This window comes from Manacus vitellinus, unplaced genomic scaffold, assembly GCF_001715985.3.
Source record: "Manacus vitellinus isolate BGI_N305 unplaced genomic scaffold, ASM171598v3 scaffold_63_pilon, whole genome shotgun sequence".
Lineage (NCBI taxonomy): Eukaryota > Metazoa > Chordata > Aves > Passeriformes > Pipridae > Manacus > Manacus vitellinus.
In genome coordinates this window covers 617,206-637,706 of record NW_021940711.1, presented here as the reverse complement: position 1 = coordinate 637,706, position 20,501 = coordinate 617,206, and the positions used below count along the sequence as shown (strand labels likewise).

General features: G+C 52.7%; 1 protein-coding gene across 1 annotated transcript in view; it reads right to left on the bottom strand.

The window, feature by feature from the left end:
- Positions 1-584: 584 nt before the first annotated feature.
- Positions 585-20,501, bottom strand: part of NUP160 (nucleoporin 160) — a 22,434-nt gene continuing 2,517 nt past the window's right edge. Inside the window, exons 6-33 of the mRNA XM_029963789.1 lie at positions 19,007-19,101; positions 18,329-18,413; positions 18,028-18,096; positions 17,324-17,407; positions 16,733-16,903; positions 16,549-16,648; positions 15,236-15,401; positions 14,532-14,647; positions 14,262-14,422; positions 13,031-13,164; positions 12,671-12,741; positions 11,033-11,192; positions 10,499-10,568; positions 7,755-7,853; positions 7,380-7,499; positions 6,592-6,687; positions 6,401-6,495; positions 5,667-5,763; positions 5,483-5,588; positions 5,204-5,364; positions 4,638-4,698; positions 3,370-3,480; positions 2,239-2,362; positions 1,918-2,019; positions 1,545-1,686; positions 1,191-1,316; positions 1,010-1,114; positions 585-930 (exon numbers count right to left, since the gene is read on the bottom strand). Coding sequence (XP_029819649.1) covers positions 844-930; positions 1,010-1,114; positions 1,191-1,316; positions 1,545-1,686; positions 1,918-2,019; positions 2,239-2,362; positions 3,370-3,480; positions 4,638-4,698; positions 5,204-5,364; positions 5,483-5,588; positions 5,667-5,763; positions 6,401-6,495; positions 6,592-6,687; positions 7,380-7,499; positions 7,755-7,853; positions 10,499-10,568; positions 11,033-11,192; positions 12,671-12,741; positions 13,031-13,164; positions 14,262-14,422; positions 14,532-14,647; positions 15,236-15,401; positions 16,549-16,648; positions 16,733-16,903; positions 17,324-17,407; positions 18,028-18,096; positions 18,329-18,413; positions 19,007-19,101 — 3,114 coding nt within the window. The 3' untranslated portion in view covers positions 585-843. The remainder of the gene's footprint in view (positions 931-1,009; positions 1,115-1,190; positions 1,317-1,544; positions 1,687-1,917; positions 2,020-2,238; positions 2,363-3,369; positions 3,481-4,637; positions 4,699-5,203; positions 5,365-5,482; positions 5,589-5,666; positions 5,764-6,400; positions 6,496-6,591; positions 6,688-7,379; positions 7,500-7,754; positions 7,854-10,498; positions 10,569-11,032; positions 11,193-12,670; positions 12,742-13,030; positions 13,165-14,261; positions 14,423-14,531; positions 14,648-15,235; positions 15,402-16,548; positions 16,649-16,732; positions 16,904-17,323; positions 17,408-18,027; positions 18,097-18,328; positions 18,414-19,006; positions 19,102-20,501) is intronic.

Genomic DNA, 20,501 nt, shown 5'->3' with positions numbered 1-20,501 from the left:
GGTGCCCCTTCCCGCCCGTGGAACCGGGAGAAAGGCCGGAATAGTGCCCCTTCCCTCCCATGGAATGGGACTAGGCATGGGATTGGTGCCCCTTCCTGCCTTATAGAAGTGGGAGGGATGAGGGTTTAATGCCCCTTCCTGACCTATAGCCCCAACCTGCCCTATAAAACCGGGCTGTCCTTGCATTTATAGCCCCTTCCTGCCCTAGAGCACAGGGCTGCCCTTCAATGTACAGCCCAATCCCGCCCTTGACCCTGTAGCCCCATCCTATCCCCTAGCCCTCTCCTGCCCTATAGCACAGCCTGCCCTTGAGTCTATAGCCCCGTGCTGCCCTCCAGAGCTGTGGCTCCATCCTATCCTACAGCATAATCCTATAGCTTTTCCAAGGGGCTATAGCCCCTTCTTACCCTATACCCCCTTCCCCTGAGCTATATCCATCGGGGATAGAGCCCCCTCTCTCCTGGGCCCTACAGCTCCATCCTGCCCTATATCCCAGCCCTAGAGTGAGGGCTGTAGGGAGGGGTCTGGGGAGAGGAGCCTCACAGCCCCCCCTTTTCCCACCCCACCCCGATGCACACCTGGAATAACGCTTCCATTTTATTAAAGTTCATCCAAAAACATACCAATAAATAAAAGAAGTTCCCAAAAGTTCCACGTCCGGAGCAGGCAGAGAGCGAGCGGGTGTCGCGTCAGTGACCCCCCAGCCCTGCTCATCACCCATTGCCCCTCGGGGGGGACAAGTGAGGGGACACGCTGAAGGGACAACCCTCCTTCTGGAAAAACGACGAGTACATCCAGCACCGCGGGCTGGGACGGTGACGCTCCCGGGGGACGTCACCTGGACTAGGGGTGGCAGTACAGGCGCTCCACGGTGGCCGTGCTGACCTTCTGCTGGTAGTCCTCTATCCTGTCGTTCAGCTTCTCGTAGAGCTGGGAGAGGCAGGAGTTGTGAGGAATCCCACCCCATCCCAGTCCCCCTCTCTCAGGAGCTTGGGGACTCTGCACCTACCACGACGCTGTTCTCGTTGGCGGAGCTCTCCCGCAGCGCCTGCAGCAGCTGGTCAATGGCAGTGTAGGGAAGCCACATCGTGGGGGATGTTGGGGACAGGGGCACCTGGAAGGGACAGGAGCTCTCGTGTTGTGTCCCCAAGGAACGTCCCCTGCCACATCCCGCCTGCGGGTGAGCTCACCTCGATCCCGAAATACTGGTGCCCTTTGCCCAGCACAGCATCCACGTACTCCAGGACCAAATCCACGGCCTCCTCCAGCAGGTCGTAGTTCAGGTAGAGGCGCAGCAGCTCGGCAGCATCCACTTCCTACCAAAAAAAAAAGGGAAATTCAGCCAGGGAGTGTGACCAGGAGCTGGGACCGCATTGGGAGGAACCTGCTCCGAGCCTCGGTCCCAGGAACAGGGCACTCGGCTCCAGGGCCTGGAGCTGGGAGTAGGAAGGTGGGGTGGAGCTGGCAGGTGTCTGAGGGAGCGAGAGTGATCCGGCAGCTCTAGGACAAGTGGGATTTTGGGACAGCTGGCTCCCTGTTCTCACCTTGTAGCTGTTAATGAGCCAGTTGGGCAGAGGGATCCCGTGTGCCAGGAGCTTGTTGATGACGCAGCGATGGTACAGGCTGTTCTGGGATGGGTAACGCTCCAAGTAGGATGACAGCAGCCTCCAGGCTTCATCCGTGGCACTGCAAGGAAACAATTCCCCTTGGAACACGTGCCAGCACCTCCTGCCACTGTCTGGGAGGCCACGGTGTGCTCCAGGTGACGTGGGGACAGCACGGAAACACTGCTCTCCCCATATCCCAGTCACACGGTTCTGCTTTGAGGGGTTGTTAAGGACCCCCAACACTCTGGATTCCAAAAGGCTCCTGTCTCCAGACCCTCCTCCTCCTCCCAAACTGTGGACACAGACCTACCTGGACTCCTTAGTGGTGACCAGGGCCGAGAGCTGGTTTGCTGCCAGCCAGTCCCAGGCCTTGGCCTGCGCCTCTTCCCCTCCCAGCTGGAGCTTGATGCACCTGCATGAAAACCAAAAACCACAGAAATGTGGGTCCCTCCAGAGCCCAGCCCTTTCCCACTGCCATCAAAGCCACCCCTCGCAGGACTATTCCCAAGGAACAGCCATGAATCAGCTGGATTGGCAGGAAAAGAATGTTCTGAGGGCAAGTTCCACCCCGAAACCACTGCGTCCCTCCAGCCCCACATCCCCCGAGGTGGGAGAACACCTGGACACGCACTTGAAGGTGAGGCCCTCAAAGATGGGCGTCAAGGGCAGCTTGAAGGTTTGGCACAGGGTGATGGCAGAGTCGAAGAGTCCGGCCCGGACCAGGAGAGACACCGTTTCCTCGGGCGTGGAGTTGCCTGAAGGGAAGGAGGACCAGGTAAAGCCTCTCCCAGTAACACCCCAGTGCTTTACTGGGGCCTCACCCCGTGTTACTCATCGAGAGTTGCAGCAGCACCGCGCTAACAGCCTCAAACACCCCGCAGCAGTACTTCTCAATCCATGGCTGGAGGTTTTCCTGGCCTCCAGAGCATCTCATGAGCCCGGGAGCCATCCCCTGGAGGGACTGCACAGAGCAGCAGTGAGTCACAGAGCTGGCCCTGATCCATCATCACCTGGAGAGGGACTGCAGAGGGACACAGGCAGCAATATACGGCCTGCAGGCAAATAGTGCTGCTGTTTAGAACCATGGAATTATTTGGAAAAGATCAAGACCATCAAGGCTAGGGAGGGGACAGCCTCGTCACAGCTCTGTATCCAAGCAAACAAGGCACCAGCTCAGCTCTGCCAGCACAGAAACTGCGGCATTCGGCTCCCTGCGTCTCCACTCTGCCCTCAAAGCAGCTGTTCCCTCCTTTCCCTGCAATCCCTTGCTGGGAAGTCACCTCCTCCTGACATTTAAAGGGGAAAGAAAGTTACACACTGTGTAACTTTTATCAGAGACACTAAAAGGCCCAGGGTGGGAGAGCTGTACCTTCGTGCTGCCCAAAAAGGAACAGCTTTGATGAGCTAACACTCTTCCATGAAGCAGGACTGTCCAGGAAAATCATTTACTCTTCAATTAAAAAGGCTGGACTCAAATGATCTTGGAGGTCTTTTCCAACCTTAATCATTCTATGTTTCCATGATTTCCAGCAAGATAAAAAAACCTGCCTTTTTGTCCCAACTCAGCAGCTCATCCCACACTCCCTGCAGACCACTAGAGCTTGGAAAAGCCAAAAAATGGCAGAAAGCATAAAACTGGTTCTCCTGATGTGCCTCTCTGACAACGGTGGATGGATTTCATGGGAGGGGTGGGAACTGGGTGGTCCCTGCCAGCTCCTGGGTTTGTCCCTGGGTCAGGACAAAGAGGCTGAATCCCTCTCACCTGCCACAGCAGCTGCTGACACGTCGTGTTCCACCAGGGTCAGCCGGATCCGGGCCAGCAAACATTCCCTCTCCAAATCCTCCAGCTCCAGGATTTCGATCTGGCGAGTGGCTGGAACAGATGGATACCAGGCCCTCAACATTCCAAAAAGGGCTCTCTGGGCACTGTGCAGAATGTCATGGAATCGTGGGATCGTTTGGGTTGGAAAAGAGCTTAAAGCTCATCCAGTTCCATGGGCAGGGACACCTTCCACTAGACCAGGTTGCTCCAAGCCCTGTCCAACTTGGCCCTGAACACTTCCAGGGATGGGGCAGCCACAGCTTCTCTGGGCAACCTGTGCTAGGGCCTCACCATTCTCACAGGGAACAATTTCTTCCCAATATCCCATCTAACCCTGCCCTCTGGCAGTGGGAAGCCATTCCCCCTTGTCCTGTCTCTCCAGACCCTTTTCCAAAGGGCTCCAGCCCTCTCGGGGCTCTTTTAGGCATTGGAAGGGGCTCTAAGTTCTCCCTGGAGCCTTCATGCCCTCATAAAACCATCTCCACACCCCTCTCCCACCCTAAGAGTTGTGCCCCAAAAAGAACCACAGGAATGATCAGGATTTGCTGTCCTTTCCCTAGTCCCTTGACTGTGCTCTCTCTCCTTGACACCATCCTCCTGTTCCTCCTCCTCCAGATGTTATCTAATATTTAGGAACAGCTGCTGCTTTGCCTGCCAGGCACACGCCACAAAAAAAAAAAAAAAAAAAGCCAACCAAAAAAAAAAACTCTTCAGAAAGAGCTGGTTTAAAAATACCTGACCTTAAATTTTCCCACCGGAAGGCTGAGGATAACCTGATCCCACATCCTGGGCCGTGGCACACACAGGCAGAGCTTATTCCTGACAGGATTTCCAAGGGCACAAACAGTCTTGAACAACCAGAAAATGCCTCAAAAAGGTGGGTGTTTGTTTTTTTTTTTTTTTTCCTGATTACAAATTATTTCCACTGGAAAAAAAAAGCACTGTCAAGGCATCAAACTGCTGAGAGCGTGCACAGGAGCTCCTTGGGGAATAGCTGTATTCCTTGGGGAAAGAGCTGTATTCCTTGGGGAACAGTGGCAGTGTGTTGCAAATGGGACACTGGGAGAGTCAGTAACCTTAAAATCCCCCCCCATTATTGATCCAGTGGAGGTGAGAGCTGCCCTGAGCCATCTCCCAGCTCACATGGGAGCAGCAGAGAGGCTGTGGAAGCTCCAGAGGCACAGGAAGGACCAGGACTGGGCACTTACTGGGAACAGCCATGCACTCCCCGTCGTGGCTCCTCTTTGGGGACGCTCCTGGGCGCTCGTACTTGTAGGAAAAAGCAGAAGAAGGGTTTATTAGCCACCTGGTTTCCAAAGGATTAATCACTTTGACAGGATAAATCCCAACAGGAGCCTTGATTTGGATCAGGGAAGCTGCGCAGCCCCTTGGGAACTCAGGTTACTTTATCTCTGGGGCTCTCAGGAGCATCAGGATCGGGTGACCAGGCTGCAGCCACCATCTCCCTGAATCCTGACTGGGATTTGAAACTCAATCCCTATCACACTAACTCTCCTTTGAACTGGTATTCCAAGCTGTTCACACTACCCTTTAACAAAAGGTGATATATTCCCATATATATCCACCAGCCCATTTCCATAAGTTATTCTGCTTCCACCCTGCTCCAGAAAGGGGAATGACACAAGGGTCATAGGTAGGGGTGATGAGCAGGGCCAGACAGTTGGCCAAGAGCAGAGGACTAAGAAGCCCAACGCCTCTGTTGGCACTGGAAAGGATTCTGGAAGGTCCTCTGCAGGAAGCCCAGCATTCCTACCACAGCTCCAGAGGCTGGCTGCACTATCCAGGCGTATTCCGGGCGGATCAGCCGCAGGCAGTTAATAGCAGCCAGGAAACAATTCCCCTGTTTCTGGAGCCCCCGGAGCGTCCGCACCTCCCTGCCCAGGCGCATGCCGTACTCAAACATCACCGTTCCAGCTGGAAACAGGGAAAAACACGTCAGCCAAGAGCCTGGCGAGGCCACACACCTGGCAGGGCCAGGGGCAGGGGTGTCCCGGGTGGGTGGGCAGGCACAACGTGCCATCCCAGGCTTTACCTTTCCGGTAGTTGTGCCGGTAGACGTGGAAGGCGTAGAGCAGCTCGTAGTAGTTGTGAGTCATCAGATCCACTGCCCGAGCATGGGATTCGATGATCCCGACGACCTGCAGCACAGACAGGCTCCATAATCCCTCTCCTTTAAAGGCAGTGCCCCCAGCCCCACGACCCCGGCGCAGGATTACCTCGTTGTGCAGGTTCACGTAAGGGAATTCCACCAGGTCCTGGAGCTGGGATCGCTCGCAGAGAACCACCACTAGCTGGCGCAGGCAGTCCAGCTGCCTGCAGAGGGAAGCACAGCCCTTTGGAGGAGCAGGAATAAACCCAGGAGCAGGAACACAACCAGCTCCAGGATGCAGGATTTAAACCACAAACAACCGCTTTGTGACAAGCTCCTGCTTTGGGATGAGCTCTGTGGGATTCTTCCTGGCTTAGGACCAGGTTATCCCTTTAGATTTCTCCAGTGCTGGAAACAGAGATCCTCTGAAAAGGTCTTCTCAGGAGGGCAGATTCCCTCCCTCAATCAATTAAAAAGCATTCCTATTTCTCCTCCTTTATTCCAGCACTCTTCTCTGCTAGGATGAAGCCTCCTCTAGCCAGTTAACTTCCCAAGCTGAAAACTCAACTCTAAATCTTTTCTTTTTTAAAGTAAATTGACTTGGCTCCTAAAACTTTTAAATGCACAATGTTGCAAACAATCCTTTGGCCTCTTCCGAGACTTTTTTCCTCCCATTTTCCTCCCCATCCCAGGTGTCCTCAAAATGAACATCCAAAAATTAACTCTGCCTTTTTAAACCCACCTTTACACATTAACTCTTTAACACAGCAGCCATGTCCTATCCTAAAGTGTCATTTTCCTCTCAGTTTCATGGAAAAATGGGTCTATGTGCCTCAAATAAAGGCATGAACTGTCACCTACCTGCCTGGATCTGGGTTTTGTGTTAAGGCTACATATGCTTCACTGTTGTGTCCCAAATCCAAGTGATGCTTGAAGATGCAGGTCCTCAAAGTAGCCTGAAAACAGCACAAACCAGTTATAAGACCAGCAGGAAATTCCAGTGGAAGAGGTTCCCAAAGTCAACACCTTGTTGGAAAAGAGTGACTGCGTACCTGGCTCCTCCAGTCATCTGCTGATTCCATGATGGCCAGGGTGGCCAACTGGATCACCAGCTCTGGCAAACCCACCATGTCCAACAAGCGAAGGACCTGGAGGAGAAAATACTTGAGTAAAGGGTTTTTTGGATTGTTTTTTTAGGAGCTGCTCCTGGCTCAAAAGATTCTGCCAATGTTTTAGGGAATTAGACTGAGAAAAGGGATGATCTGGGTAAATCACAGGGACCTGGATGAAACCCCAGCCCAACAGGTCCAGGTTATGGCTTGCCTGGAGGATTCACCTCTGCACTTGGGGGATTTTTGAAGCATTTTAACATTAATGATTAGTTTTCTAGATCCTAAATCCAGGAATTCCCTCAGCGGGAGCCCAGCTCCAAGCTCGCAGCCCGCCTGACCCGTGGCATTATGCAAGAAGAAAGATCCTTATCTCAATTTAAACATACTAATTTTAATCTGCCTCAAAGCTTAATAACCTTCCCCTGAGGCAGCATCTTGCATCGAGTCTGGACATGTTTGGCTTCTGCTTCCAGCAGCTGGGATCTCATCCTGCCCTCTTCTGCTGGATACCAAAGTCCTTGGCTGTTAGGAAACTAATAGGTGGAAAGCACCTAGATTTCACATTCTCACCTTGTCATCACCCCCAAAGCAAGTAAACAGAGGTTTCACCTCCCCAAAATTAAGTTTTCTGAGGTTCGAGTCACTTCCCTCCCCAGCCAGGGATCGAGCAGGAATTCTCTGTCCCTCGTGGAGGGACTTGGTGCTGGTTCCCCTGCTCAGGACTGTACCTTGTTGTAGTACTGCAGGCGCGGCGTGGAGACCACCTCGCCCTCCTCGGGCTGGATCAGCCTGTCCAGGAACTCCTCTCTTCCCACCTCTGAGGCAGCTTGGCAGAAGCAATCCAAAGCCTGGAAGCAGACCTGGAATCAGCTCCCTGTCCCCCTCAGGTGACTGATCCAGCTGCTGTACAGGTGAGGGGACAGTGTGGCCTCTCCCAAGCTCATGAGATCTTCCCCAAAAGCAGATTCCATCACTCTGCTCCAACCCATCCTCTCCCAAAGGAGGCAGAGCATGGAAAGGATGTTCTCTGTGCACCTCCTCCCTTACAAGGGAAAAGGTCCCAGAACCTCAGAGCACGAGGAGGAGATGTGGGAGGGTCTTACCTTGTGCCCCTCACCCATGACCAGGTAGCACCTGCCCATCATGAAGCAGCAGGAGCCCATGTTCACATGGCACCACGGCTGCAGCAGGCGGATGTATTCCTACGGGAGAGAAGGGATGGGAGTTTGGATCCAGGTCAGTGCTCGCTCATGATCTGCAGGCACCCAGTACCAGCTGTTTTTTGGTGGCCCCGTTAGCTGCTGTGCTCAGACAAATCCTGCTTTTCCAGCTCAGGGGCTGGTTTTCCCAGCCCCAAAAGCCCCTTGGTTGCACTGATCATAGAATCCTGGAATGGTTTGGGTTGGAAGGGACCATCCAGTGCCACCCCCTGCCATGGGCAGGGACACCTTCCACAAGCCCAGATTCCTCCAAGCCCCATCCAACCTGGCCTTCGAAACTTCCAGGGATGGGGCAGCCACAGCATCTCTGGGCAACCTGTGCCAGGGCCTCACCCCCCTCACAGACAGGAATTCCTTCCCAATATCCAATCTGTACCTCCCCCTTGTCCTGTCTGTCCAGGTCCTTGTCCAAAGCTCCTCTCCAGCTCTCTTGAAGCCCCTTTAGGCACTGCAAGGGGCTCTAAGGTCTCCCTGGAGCCTTCTCTTCTCCAGGCTGAACATTCCCAGCTGTCCCAGTGTGTCCCCAGAGCAGAGCTGCTCCAGCCCTGTGGTGGAGAGACATCCCCACCGTGCTCCCAGGAAACAACCTGCTTTGAACAGCCCCAGTGTCTGCACCGAGCACCTGACAAACAGCTTCCAACATCCCTGAAAATCAGACAGGATTCCTTCTACATTCCACTGCAGGGAATTGCAGAGGAAATGTGGACAGAGCACGGAGGGGAGGGCAAAGGCAGAGGAACGACGGGCAGGTGTTAGAAGAGGTGCAAGAGGGGACCAGCAGCCAAGGGAGCACGTGGATTCCAGCGTGTGGGACAGGGGTGGGATGGAACGTCAAGGGCACACCAAGGACACAATGGCACCAATGGGACCCAGCCTGGCCCCGTGCCAGCAGAGCAGCCTCATCATCCATGGAGCAGCAGCCATGTCCTGCTGGCAGGGCTGTGGGACTTGGCAGGAGAAACCAGGATTTGGAAGTCACGTCACCTCTGCAGGTGCACAAACCCCCAGCACCTCTCCCCTCACCTTCCCTGGCCACAGGTCCACTCAAAGCCACGTGGCAACGCATCCAGAGCCCGGATTAGCAGCTACAAGGGATAAATCCTGCTCCAGGCTTGCCTAACAGCTTGTCACACACAGTTTGGCCTGCGTCCCAGGCCACTGCTTGGTCACCAGACCTTCCCCGTGCCCGCCAGCTCCTTGCAGGGAGCTTCCTGCATCCCCACGATTTGGGTCACCGTGCTCCCAGCAAAGCTGCTGTTATCTCCCCGGGGTCAAGGCACTTAATCCAAGTTTCCGTGACCGACTGGGATCAGGGAGCGGAACAGAAGGAGGAGGAGGAGCCGGCTCCTGCTGAGATAAAAGCCTGGAGGAGACACCAGCGAGGCGAAAGCAACACGGGGAGATTCAAAGCGTGTGCATGTGCCAGGAGGGAGAAGGATGCTGCTCCAATCTTGGCATTTCCTGGCTCAAAAGCTAGGAAGAATTGAAATTCGTCTCTCATTCTTCTTGGCAGCAACACAAAAGCAAGCAAGTCAGCCCCCAGGTGTGAGGGGCTGGGAGGATAAAAGGTTCTGCTGAAAAACAGGCCTTTATGAACAGCCTGCCTGGCCCTGGTGCCTCCAGGAATGCCCAGAGAGGGATGAAGCCCATCACGTGGAGCTGCAGACAAGGAATTATGCCGGTCAGAACTAGAGCAGAAGCAGCTCCAGCTGCCAAGAGCACAGGGAGAGAGGTGGAGAACCTGTGGTCTGAAATACAGCAGTCTGAGACACCTGGAAATCAGGAGTTCGCTATCCCTGCTAGTGAAATGTCGGGAGCAGCCAGGGGTGGAATGATGGTGGGTGTTTATTGCACTGATATTTACTAAGACATTAGGGCTCATTTAACAGATGAGCCCTTGCTGGGTTGAAGAAATCCTTCTGAACCCTGGTCCCATGGGCAAAGGTGGCACAGGAAAGGCTGTGAGCACACCAGCAGCTCCTGAACTGCTGGGATATTTAAACAGGCTCTGCAAAGGTGTTGCTGGAGCGTCATGTGGTCGGATGAGCCCTGGGAGACTGAACTCCTCCATGAAAAGGGAACAGAATAATCCTGAGTATCTGGATGCACTTGAAAACAGACGAAAGAGGAAATGCAGAAGATGATTCCCCCACAGCAGGGGAGTGGAATGAGATGAGCTTTAAGGTCCCTTCCAACCCAAACCATTCTGGGATTCCATGACCTTAAATCATTCCCCAAAAAACACTCTGGCACTGTCTGAGCTTACAGAGCAGTGACTAGAGGTGAAGGTTTTAAACTAAATGAGGGGATATTTAGATTGAATAATGGGAAGAAATTGTTCCCTGTGAGGGTGGTGAGGCCCTGGCACAGGTTGCCCAGAGAAGCTGTGACTGCCCCATCCCTGGAAGCGTCCAAGGCCACGCTGGACGGGGCTTGGAGCAACCTGGGCTGGTGGAAGGTGTCCCTGCCCATGGCAGGAGGAGGAACTGGATGATCTTTAAGGTCCCTTCCAACCCAAACCATTCCAGGATTCCATGACTAGGGGAAAGCAGAACTCCAGCTCCTGGAAAGATGATGTTTTGGAGAGTTTTCTGGCACCTGTGAGAGGGACAGCGTGAAAGACTCACCTGCAGCTGGGTGTACTGACAGCTCCCCATCAGGCACTCCGGGAAGAGGAAGCTGGAGTTGCTGGGCCATCTGAGCAGAGGTTAAGGAATACAGGAGAATCCAACCTGGAGAGCTTGGAGAAGTAGTCTGGAAGCCAGCATACCTCTCAAGCTCCGTTTGTGGGGGGAAAGGAGAGAAGATTAAGCTGCTCTTTACACAAGTCGATATTCCATAATAAGATTTATCCATATTAGAACAAAATCATTAGTACATCTAATCCCCAACTCCCCGAATCCCGTTACCCTTCCAAATCTCCCAACACTCCACCCCGCCAAGTCAAGTTGTGAGAGCTCAGGGGCTTAAAGTCAAAAAATCAAATCCTTTATCGAGCACCTAAAACGGGATGAATTCCGTGAAATCTTAAAATACCCGCAAATCCCATTAATGCCAGCAACCTCACTCCTTCAGGAGGCTTGTCTTGGAAATCTGGGGGTGGAAAACCGATTTTGGGATGGCAGGAGGCTCGGTGGCAGCGGATTCACAGCCAAGGATACAGGAGAGGCAGAAAATCCGCCACTATTGAGGTGATGAGGTGGGGCCAGTTCAAACTTGTCTCAGCCAAAGAGGTGTTTGGTTGCAGGAAGAGTCGGGATATGATGTGTTTTCTGGCCACTTCCTGAAAGAAGAGCTCCACGATGGTTTGAGGGCCGGATACTGAAAGTACAAATGAAAGGAACAGTGAGGACAGGGCCCGCAGCAGAGATCCCAGGCCTTCCACCCCGTGCTGTGCTCACCAGCCCTAACGGCACAGATTAAGTCAGGGCAAACCAAAAGCATGTTCCACACTCTGGCTTGTTGGTTTTGGATTTCTCCTGCCGTCTGGTTAAGTCAGAGGGAGCAGCAGGAGATCAAAGAGCCCCGTTCCGCAGTGTTTATTAACCACAGCTCAATTAAAACACACAGAAAAGGGGCTGTGCTCCCTCTCCAGTTGTTATTCCCAGCCCAGCTGCAGCTTTCCAGCACCACAGGGCTGAGGGAGTGCTGAGCTGGCTGCTCAAATGCCTCCCTCCTCATTCCAGCACCCCAGAAAACCCCCCCTTACTGACTGTTCCCAACGCCTCTCCCAGAGCTGCCACCTCCTTCCCTACGTTCCACATATTTTTCCCAAAGAACAGTGGCCAAACAGGACTTTCCTCACGAGCCAGCCAAGAAATAACCCACAACACTGGCACACACAAAGGATGTTTTCAACTTCCCTGACATTTCCAGCTGCCTCCTGCAGCCAGACTCTCCGTCAGGGAGAGCTCGGACTCTGAGGATCACAGATGTCAGAAAGTGGAGGAAGCTCTTCCCCGGCTCACACGTGGCAGTGCTGCCTGTTTGTCCCAGATTTTCCCAGCTCCCTCTGAAGTATCTCAGCCTCCAAGCACTGACTAGTCACAGCAGGCTCTTACCTGTGTGTCTCCTCCCCATCCCTGCTCGCCTCCTCCCTCTGGAACCACTTCAAGGCCCACATCCCCCTAATTAGGCTGCCTTATATTCTCCTCCGAAAAAACCAACCCAAAATTTACATCTTCGCAGCAAAACTTTAAAGATAAGGAACAACTATCAGCTGCACTGGTTTGGGGGGGTATTTCCACATTTTCAAGCATGTTTTGGGCAAGTATTTCTAAATTTTCACGCCACCCTGAGCTGCTGCTCCCAGTTGCTTTGAGATAAAGGTTGGAGAGCAGGACAGGTTGGATGAGGCTCTGAGCAACCTGGGTTAGTGGAAGGTGTCCCTACCCATGGCAGGGGGTGGAAGTGGATGAGCTTTAAGGTCCTTCCTACCCAAAACATTCCAGGATTCCGTGACAGACCTGGTCTGACCACTACAGTCACTGTACAGTGCACGAGAGGTGAGTTTGCCTGAAGCTGCTGGGGTTAGAATGAATAATTTTCGCTGAGTGAGGCGTTCCCACAGTCCTCAGGCACAGAGCAAAACCCGAGTCCAAGGCTCCAAGGGCCTTTGTTGTTGGTTGTTTGTTTTCTTTTTTTTTTTTCTTTTTGGACAGCCTGATAAACATCCCCACTTAAATCAGGGTCATTCAACCACACATTCCATTAGCTCCCTGCATAAAGCACTTCCCTCAGGTGGCAGAGACAGGTCTAAATAACAGAAAGGGAGAGTTGATGATCCGTGGACACCTCACCCAGCTTGTGTGGTGTCAGAGCCGTGGTGTCTGCTAACTCCAACACGGAGAGATGCTGCAGATTAGATTCCCTGGGGAAGAAAGGAGCCATCAGTGAAGAGACAACAAAACGCCTCCCGCTTTAATTGTGCTCATTGTTCAACTCCCACGAGCACAGAACAGCGAGGCCTTGCAGGGCAGATTTAGCACAAGGCAAAGAGTCAGCTCAGAATGTGGAAGGGAAAAAAAAAAACAAAACAAAAAAACCCTCCCCAGCGCTCCTGGAGCAATACTCCCACAGCAACCACCAGCTTTCCATACCAGGAAGGGCATTTCAGGTGGATTTAGGAGGAATCAAAGGCAGAGCAGGTAGAGACTCACAGCGTGTCCACAGGGACGTCGGAGGCCAGGCACTGGCTGGCCCAGCGGATCAGGAAGTAGGAGAGCAGCAGGGGAGAGGTGCGGTGCAGCAGGTCCTGCTGGGACTGGAAGAGCTGTCCCCCTCCCAGAACCATCTGCAGGGAAAGCACAGAGCCTGGCTTCACACTCGGAGCAACTGGTGAGGTTCTGTGTCAGGCCCAGCCTGTCCCTCCTGCGAACACCAGGGTGGTCAAGAGCTCAGCAGGGAACTCAGCCCACCTAGGAGACCAGCAGGACTCCTGCCCCATCCCTGGAAAAGTTCAAGGCCCAGGATGGATGGGGCTTGGAGCAACCTTTTCAAAAGGAAAATGCCCCTGCCCAATTCAGGGGGTTGGAACTAGATGGTCTTTAAGGTCCATTCCAACACAAAGCATCCCAGGACTCCTATCCCTGAGAGTGCTTTGCTGCACCTCAGGGTCTCCACAACCACCAAGAGCAGGAGTCACAGGAGAAATAACAATCCAAGCTTTTAAAGGACACAGGTGTGTCAAGGTGGGAAAGCAGCAGGTCACATGCCTCATGGTGTGGGAGAGGCCAGCTCCAGAGGGCACTTTCCAATGCACCCTAAGTGCTACTAGGACAACCTCACCCAGGAAAAAAGGATTTATTTTCAATCAGGAAACTCCTGCAGTAATGTTTCTAAGTAAATAATATTGTTTAAACAAGGCTGTCCTTGTCTGGGGACTTGTTCCAAATCCCTGTGTCCGTCCAAACCAGCAGCACTGTCCTTCACGTGGCCTCGGGCCTGACAGGACAGACCCAGACCAGTCCATCCCACCACTCCACCACAGCTGCCATTGAGGGGGCTGTTTGTTCCGGCTGGAGCAGCTTCCAAGGGCCTGAAACTGCGACCTTGGGGTGTGCTGCCAGAGAACGGAGCTGCCAGCAGTGGTGGGAGAGGGATGGGGATATCTGGGAGAGCTGGATGTGTGCTGATTCAGACAGAAGGCTGGAATCCATGCCCTCCTCCCACAAACAAAGCTTTGCTTCCTGGATGCTGAGCACGAAACAAAGGGAATTAGGCTGCTTTACTTAGGGAGACAAAAGCAGCTGGAGGAGAGATGAGGACTCGCCCAAGCCTCGGGCTATTCCAACAGCCTTGTGGGAACAGCCAGATCTCAGCCTGGCACCAGCAGAACCCCTAATTCCCAAGTCTGGGGAGCGTGGCAGCAGCTCCGAGGGCCGTACTCACAGGGTCTCCGAGGCGCAGCAGGAGCTGCTGGAGGATGAGCAGGTCCCGGCAGATGAGGAAGCGGATGCTGGAGATCTTGGCCACCCCCCCGCACACCACGTGGGCCGCGGTGCCGCTGCCGAACAGCTGGGACAGGTTCATCCGCAGCGCCAGGTGCGGAGCTGCCAGGGAAAACCACCCGGGTCAGGGCAGGAACCGGACAGGCGAGAGCAACCCCCAGGGTAAAGGGCCCTTCCCGGCGTTTCCCAGAAGCCGGGGAAGGGCTTTCACCTCTTTCCATGTCGGCGTCCGTCTCGTAGTCCATCTCTCGGATGAGCAATCCGATGGCGTGGATGGGGTTTCTGATCTCCTGCAGTTTGCTGTGAATGTCCTCCATCACGTTTTCCCTGCAAAAAAAAAATAAAATAAAAAAAATCAAAACCATTATCAACACCATCAGCAACCTGAGGTTCCAACTGAAGAGGGCTCCCTTACGCTCCCTTCCAGGGAGGATCAGTACCTGATCAGCCTGGGCACTCCTACCGGGAATCCTCGGCTGGCTTGGAGTTTTATTACAGCGCCTGCAGGGACCAGTCTATTTATTCCACTCCCTCAGGCTACCAGGAAATAACAGCCAGATAGTTGGCATTCCAGGAGGGAATGATTTCAGGTTAGCACAGGAACCACACGGCTTGACCAAATCTCTGACCTCTCCCTACTGTCTCCAGGCACTTCTTTCCACACCTAACAGGAATTTGCCCCTCTCCTGTTCTCTAGATCACTTGAGAATCACCAAAATTTATTTCCTGGAGGGGTTCTGGCTGGAAGACCCTGCTAACGACACCAAACCACACTCTCCATCCCTGGAAAAGTCTCCTGCAGCACAGGGAGAGGAGCCCACACTTCTCAAACGCCCTTGGATGTCAAGCAAGGGCAGCTCCGGGCAATCCCAGCTCAGCCATCCTGAGAAGCTTCTGGAAAAGACATCTCCTTACGTGTCATTAGCTATCAAGTCCTCCAGGATCTGCTCTGCAGCCTTTTCTGGAGGCTGGAGGCGGGAGCAAGCCATTTCCATGATGAATGCCATTTCCATGGAAATTGATTCTCCGATCAGGCGAAGGCACTGGACAAGACAGACAACATCACGAGACATCTCCAAATCTGCAATGAAAGAATCTAACTGTGTATTTTCCAAGAGATTTCCAAGGGAAGGTGGGAAGACCATGCAAAAACCGGTTAGTTCAGCTCCTATCACCAGTAACAGCAGACTGGTCCCAGTTCCCCACACCAAACCCTTCCCTACTAACAACGAGGCTGAATTAGAGCTCAGGAGTTGACAAGGGAAAGACTTGGGCTTTATTATTTGGAAAATGAAAACTGATGCCACAATAAAACAACTAAATTCCCTCCAAGGGATTTTTTTTTTTCCGAGCCACAGGTTGAAAGGAAATAATTAGCGCAAAAAAAGTATCCCAGAAAAAATGGCTCAGCCTGGCTTTGCAATCCTTTATGGATGAGTTTTCAAATTAAATCCCAGGTTTTGAGATTGTGACTGTTTGTCAGAGCCAGGGCAGGAACTGCTGGGGCTCCCAAATCCAGCCCAGGCCTCCAGCTTTCCTTTCCTCAGCTCCATAAAAAGCTCAACAGAACGGATGATGATCCTGCTTTATAAAAATATATAAAGATCACTCGAGCATGAAAGTGGAGCTTAAGTAACATTTTCCACTGCCTTTTTCCTAGTGAACCAGCATTCCAGGGCCAGCAAAGCACAGAGGGCACTGTGGTGACAATATTAATGACAGGTTTTCCATGCTCTGGCATTTACTCTCCGGAGACAAGGAAAGGCACGGGCCCTCTCCACAGCTGATGTGAAAATATTTCATAAATCCTGGAATGGTTTGGGCTGGAAGGGACCTTAAAGATCATCCAATTCCAAGCCCCTGCCACGAGGAGGGACACCTTCCACTAGACCAGGTTGCTCCAAGCCCTGTCCAAACTGGCCTGGAACACTTCCAGGTATGGGGCAGCCACAGCTTCTCTGGGCAACCTGTGCCAGGGCCTCACCACCCTCACAGGGAAGAATTTGTCCCAGCCCAACCCATTCCATGATTTCATGATTCTATTTGCAGCCTTGACACCATTTTCTAATTCCCGGTGTGAGCACGATGGCAAGTTTCACAAAACAGACCTCCCTATAAAGCCAAAATAAAACTATCTCCATGCAACTGTGGACCTGGAGCCCTTCAAGAGACCTCTGTGTAAGCTCCCACATCCCCAACACAAGGGAAAAAACTCCCTGCCTCCTCACCTTCAAAGATGGCAGCATCGTCCTCGGTCAGGAGGTGCTCGTTGGAGAGGAGATAGAGATGATCCACCAAGGAGCAGGGCACAAGGAAGGACATGGAGCCCTGGAAGGTGAGGAGAAAGTCCTTGAGCTTCCCAAATCCTCTGGAGGAACTCCTCCAGGGCATCCTACCACCACCCAGGCTCACCTTCTTCAGCAGGCACACCATGCTGGTGTAAGGGTTCAGATGCAAGGCCAGAGGCCGGGAAAGAGCTTCCTGGTACTGAAGGCAGCAGGCATAGAATTTGGACCAGAATTCCACCTGCAGCTGCCAAAACTCCTCGGGGGAGCACTCGTATTCCGTCACGCTGCCCTGGAACTAGCGGGAGCAAAACGAGAGGATCAGGAATGGCAGAGTAAAATAAGGAGGAACGGGATAAAACGAGGGAAATTCAGACTCAAAAGGACATGGGGATCTTTCAAGTAGGTTAATAATAATTATTATTTGGACTCTTGGGAAGATAATGCCTCTGTTTTGGGTTCTCTTCCAAATTAACGAGCAACAGCTCTGTGTGGTGGGTGACCAAAGTGCACCCAGGGAGATTCCAAAAAACCAAGAGGGAATGGAAAATCCTGGCAGGAAGGACGAAGATTTGTACTTTTTAAAAAGTCACATGATTCCTTTTGGAGAAATACAGGATAAACCAAGGCCTGGGGTCACTCTGCACTTAATTTACCTCCACTGAACGACCACGACACCGCATTCAACAAAATACCCCATGAGGAAAAGCCATCTCACCTCGCTTTCCACGGCTAAGGTGACCTCTTTCCTTAACTCATCCCACGTCAGATCCAGGTGCCTCTCAGTTCCTTGAGAAAAGATCTGCAAAGCAGCACAAGAAACTTGGATTTCAAAGCAAAATAAAAGTCTTCCTGAGGGTTCAAGCAGCACTGAGTGAGGTAAAGCAGCAGGAGACCATCAGCCAGCGCTTTGTGGGATCCGAGCGTTATAAAACATGTCCGGATGCTAAATTGGGGATACACAGACACATGGAAGTGTGGGATTAAAAGCCATGTGGATGTGGCACTTCGGGACGTGGGTTAGTGGTGGCCTTGTCAGCGCTGGAGGAACAGTTGGACTCCATGATCTCAGAGGGCTTTTCCAACCTTAATAATTCCATAACTCCATGACACACCCTGACGAACAGCACCGCAGGGGGCTGAGTCTCTGTTCACCTGGCTACTGTAGCAGGAATGAAAAACAAGCTCAGCAACCTGCTGTGCTATCCAAGGGGGAAAAAAAAGTCCGCTGGAAACCACATTCCACCTCCAGCTGCCAGCTCTCACCGGCTGCAGCACGGCCCAGCAGCCACTAACTTCCTTCAGGGGCTCCCAATGAGAACTGGTGCCTGCCACGAGCTCCAAGGAATCCTGTTGCCTCACGTCTTAACAGCCAGGAAGAAGAAGGGGAAGAGAGGGCATTCCAAATTCCCCCTCACTAACCTGCAAAGCCTTCTGGATAGCTGCATTAGAGAACTGGCCTGGCATGAAGAGATACTCCAGGTAGGTTTCCTGCAAAAAGACGACGATTTAAGAAAACTCAAGGATCAGAAGAGCATTTAAGATGCTGCTTCTGATCTTTCCTCCCATTTTCTCAACCTCGTCCCCTGGATCTGTTTCTATCCACGCCCAGCCCCAGCCTGGGATTAAAAACTGCCTCCTGCCCACTCCAGACCTTGTTTATTCCTCTTTTCTCTCCTGACTGACCTCGCTGCTTTTTGGTGCTGTTTTAGAGCTGGCTCACCCTGGGGTCCTGGTTGTGTCGGACTGTCACCTCCTCCTCAGGCAGGGGCTGCACAAACACCTGGTTCCACTGGCCCGCGACATTCCTGGAAGGACACAAACCCAGGATCAGCTTTGCATCCACCTCAACCAAACCGGTGCCTTTCACCAGCAAAATCAGCCCCCAGGGTCTGGAAACCGGAGTTTTGACGAGTGACAAGGGACAGGTTTTGGTAGGAGAGGTTAATGGTGGCATTCCCAGCCCTAAACTGAGGGAACAGCCCAGAACCCTTCATTTAAATCAACGTTCTCCCCGTCCCATGAGCTCCCAAGCAACTCTCAGACTGACCAGTAGCTTCTTCTCTATAAATTTGCACACTCACAGCATTTTCCACCCACTGGTTCTGCACAAACCTGCCCTCTCAGTGTTATATTCAGGGATGATCCTTTCCCATCACCATCTCCTCAAAACATGGTTTTTCCTGGAAGGTACCAGCTGGTTGTTTTGAAGGAGCTGTTGGGGAAGCACAGCCCTCCCTCTGCCATGCTCAAACTCCACTTCCAGCAATCCTGCTGCCTGGATTTTTACATTTTTCACATTCCTGTCGCTTGATTATAAATCTTTAAGTTGAGGAGCTCCATCAGGGTTTTTAAGGAGCTGCTCCTGCAGTTATCCCAGCAACCCAGCCCCAAAACTCACTGCTCAAAGTTGATGTATTTCACAACGGTTTGGTTCTCCTCGTTGTGCCACAGCGCCCAGATCTCGGCCGAAGTTAAGGCAAAGTCAACCAGAGTCTCCTAGGAAAGAGGGAAAGAGCAAATTTCCTTCCTTATCCTAAACTTTAAGGGCAGCAGTGGAGAGAGGTGGGTACTTAACAACAGCAAAACGTTCCCTTGCGTCATTTAACAGGCTTTGGGAATTGTTCAGTCTGGAAAGAGGTGGCTTTGGGGTGACCTATTTGCCCCTTCCAGTGCCTGAAGGGAACTTAGAAGAGGAAGAGGGCCTGTACTGACGGGATAATGGGGAGTGGCTCCGAACTGGAAAAGGGGGAATTTAGATGGGATACCAGGGAGAAATTCTTCCCTGTGAGGGTGGGGAGGCCCTGGCACAGGTTGCCCAGAGAAGCTGTGGCTGCCCCATCCCTGGAAGTGTTCAAGGCCAGGTTGGACAGGGCTTGGAGCAACCTGGGCTAGTGGAAGGTGTCCCTGTCCATGGCAGGGGCTTGGAACTGGATGATCTTTAAAGTCCCTTCCAACCCAACCATGATTCTGTGATTTAAATCCCAACATCCAGGTCTCTCCCTCCTGAGGAGGCCCCAGCTCTGACCTGTGAGGAGAACAGGGAGGAGATGTGGTCAAGGCTGTAGCGGTTGCTCTCGGTGCTCACCAGCTGGAAGACACAAAACTACAAACACACCTCATAAATCATTTCCTGAAGGACTAAATCAGCACATCCCAGGGAATTTCATTACTCCTGTCCCTTTCCCTGCCTGGTGCTACAGGGAACAGAGCCCTGAGGGCAAGGGGGGGTGAGCTGAGCACAATCACTGGACCCTCTGTACCATGTATTGGCTTCACCCTGTTTCCCAAGGACAATAACCCTTGCCTGGACCCAAAGGATTTACAGCCTTTTCCAAAGACTTAACTGGAAAAACTGTAAGACCACCACTCCTGGAACTGCTGGTGACCATAAAATGTGGGAAAAGAAGGAGTGCAAGGTGGGAAAGCCCCAAATCCTCAGCTGCAGACCCAGCTCTGTGTGTCCTTCCCAGAGCAGAGCATTAGTGGGACAGCAGGAATCATGCTATGTGCTCCTGTTCCATGTGGGAATCCCCTGGAGAATGGGATAAGCTGTCCAACAGATGAGCCTGGTCTGTGCTGCCACCCCCCCTCCTGCTAAATTTATCCTTCTCCAGAAGAAGTTCTCCAGCAGTCACAGATGCATCCATCGCTCCCAGGAGCCCGGTGTAAACACACCAGCAGTATTTCCACGCTTTCAGCTCCTTTCGGACCTCTCCTTTTCCCACGGCACATCCGTGCCTTTGGAGCAGGAGGTGAACAAGCGAACGAGCCCTCAGCTTAGTCACACACAGGGAATTCCACTCCCAAGGCTCGGGCGGGCGTATCCCGGCGTTTTGAAGGGGGGGAAAAAAGGTTTATTTAAAAGCGCCGATCCCTCCCAGAGGGGCGCGCGC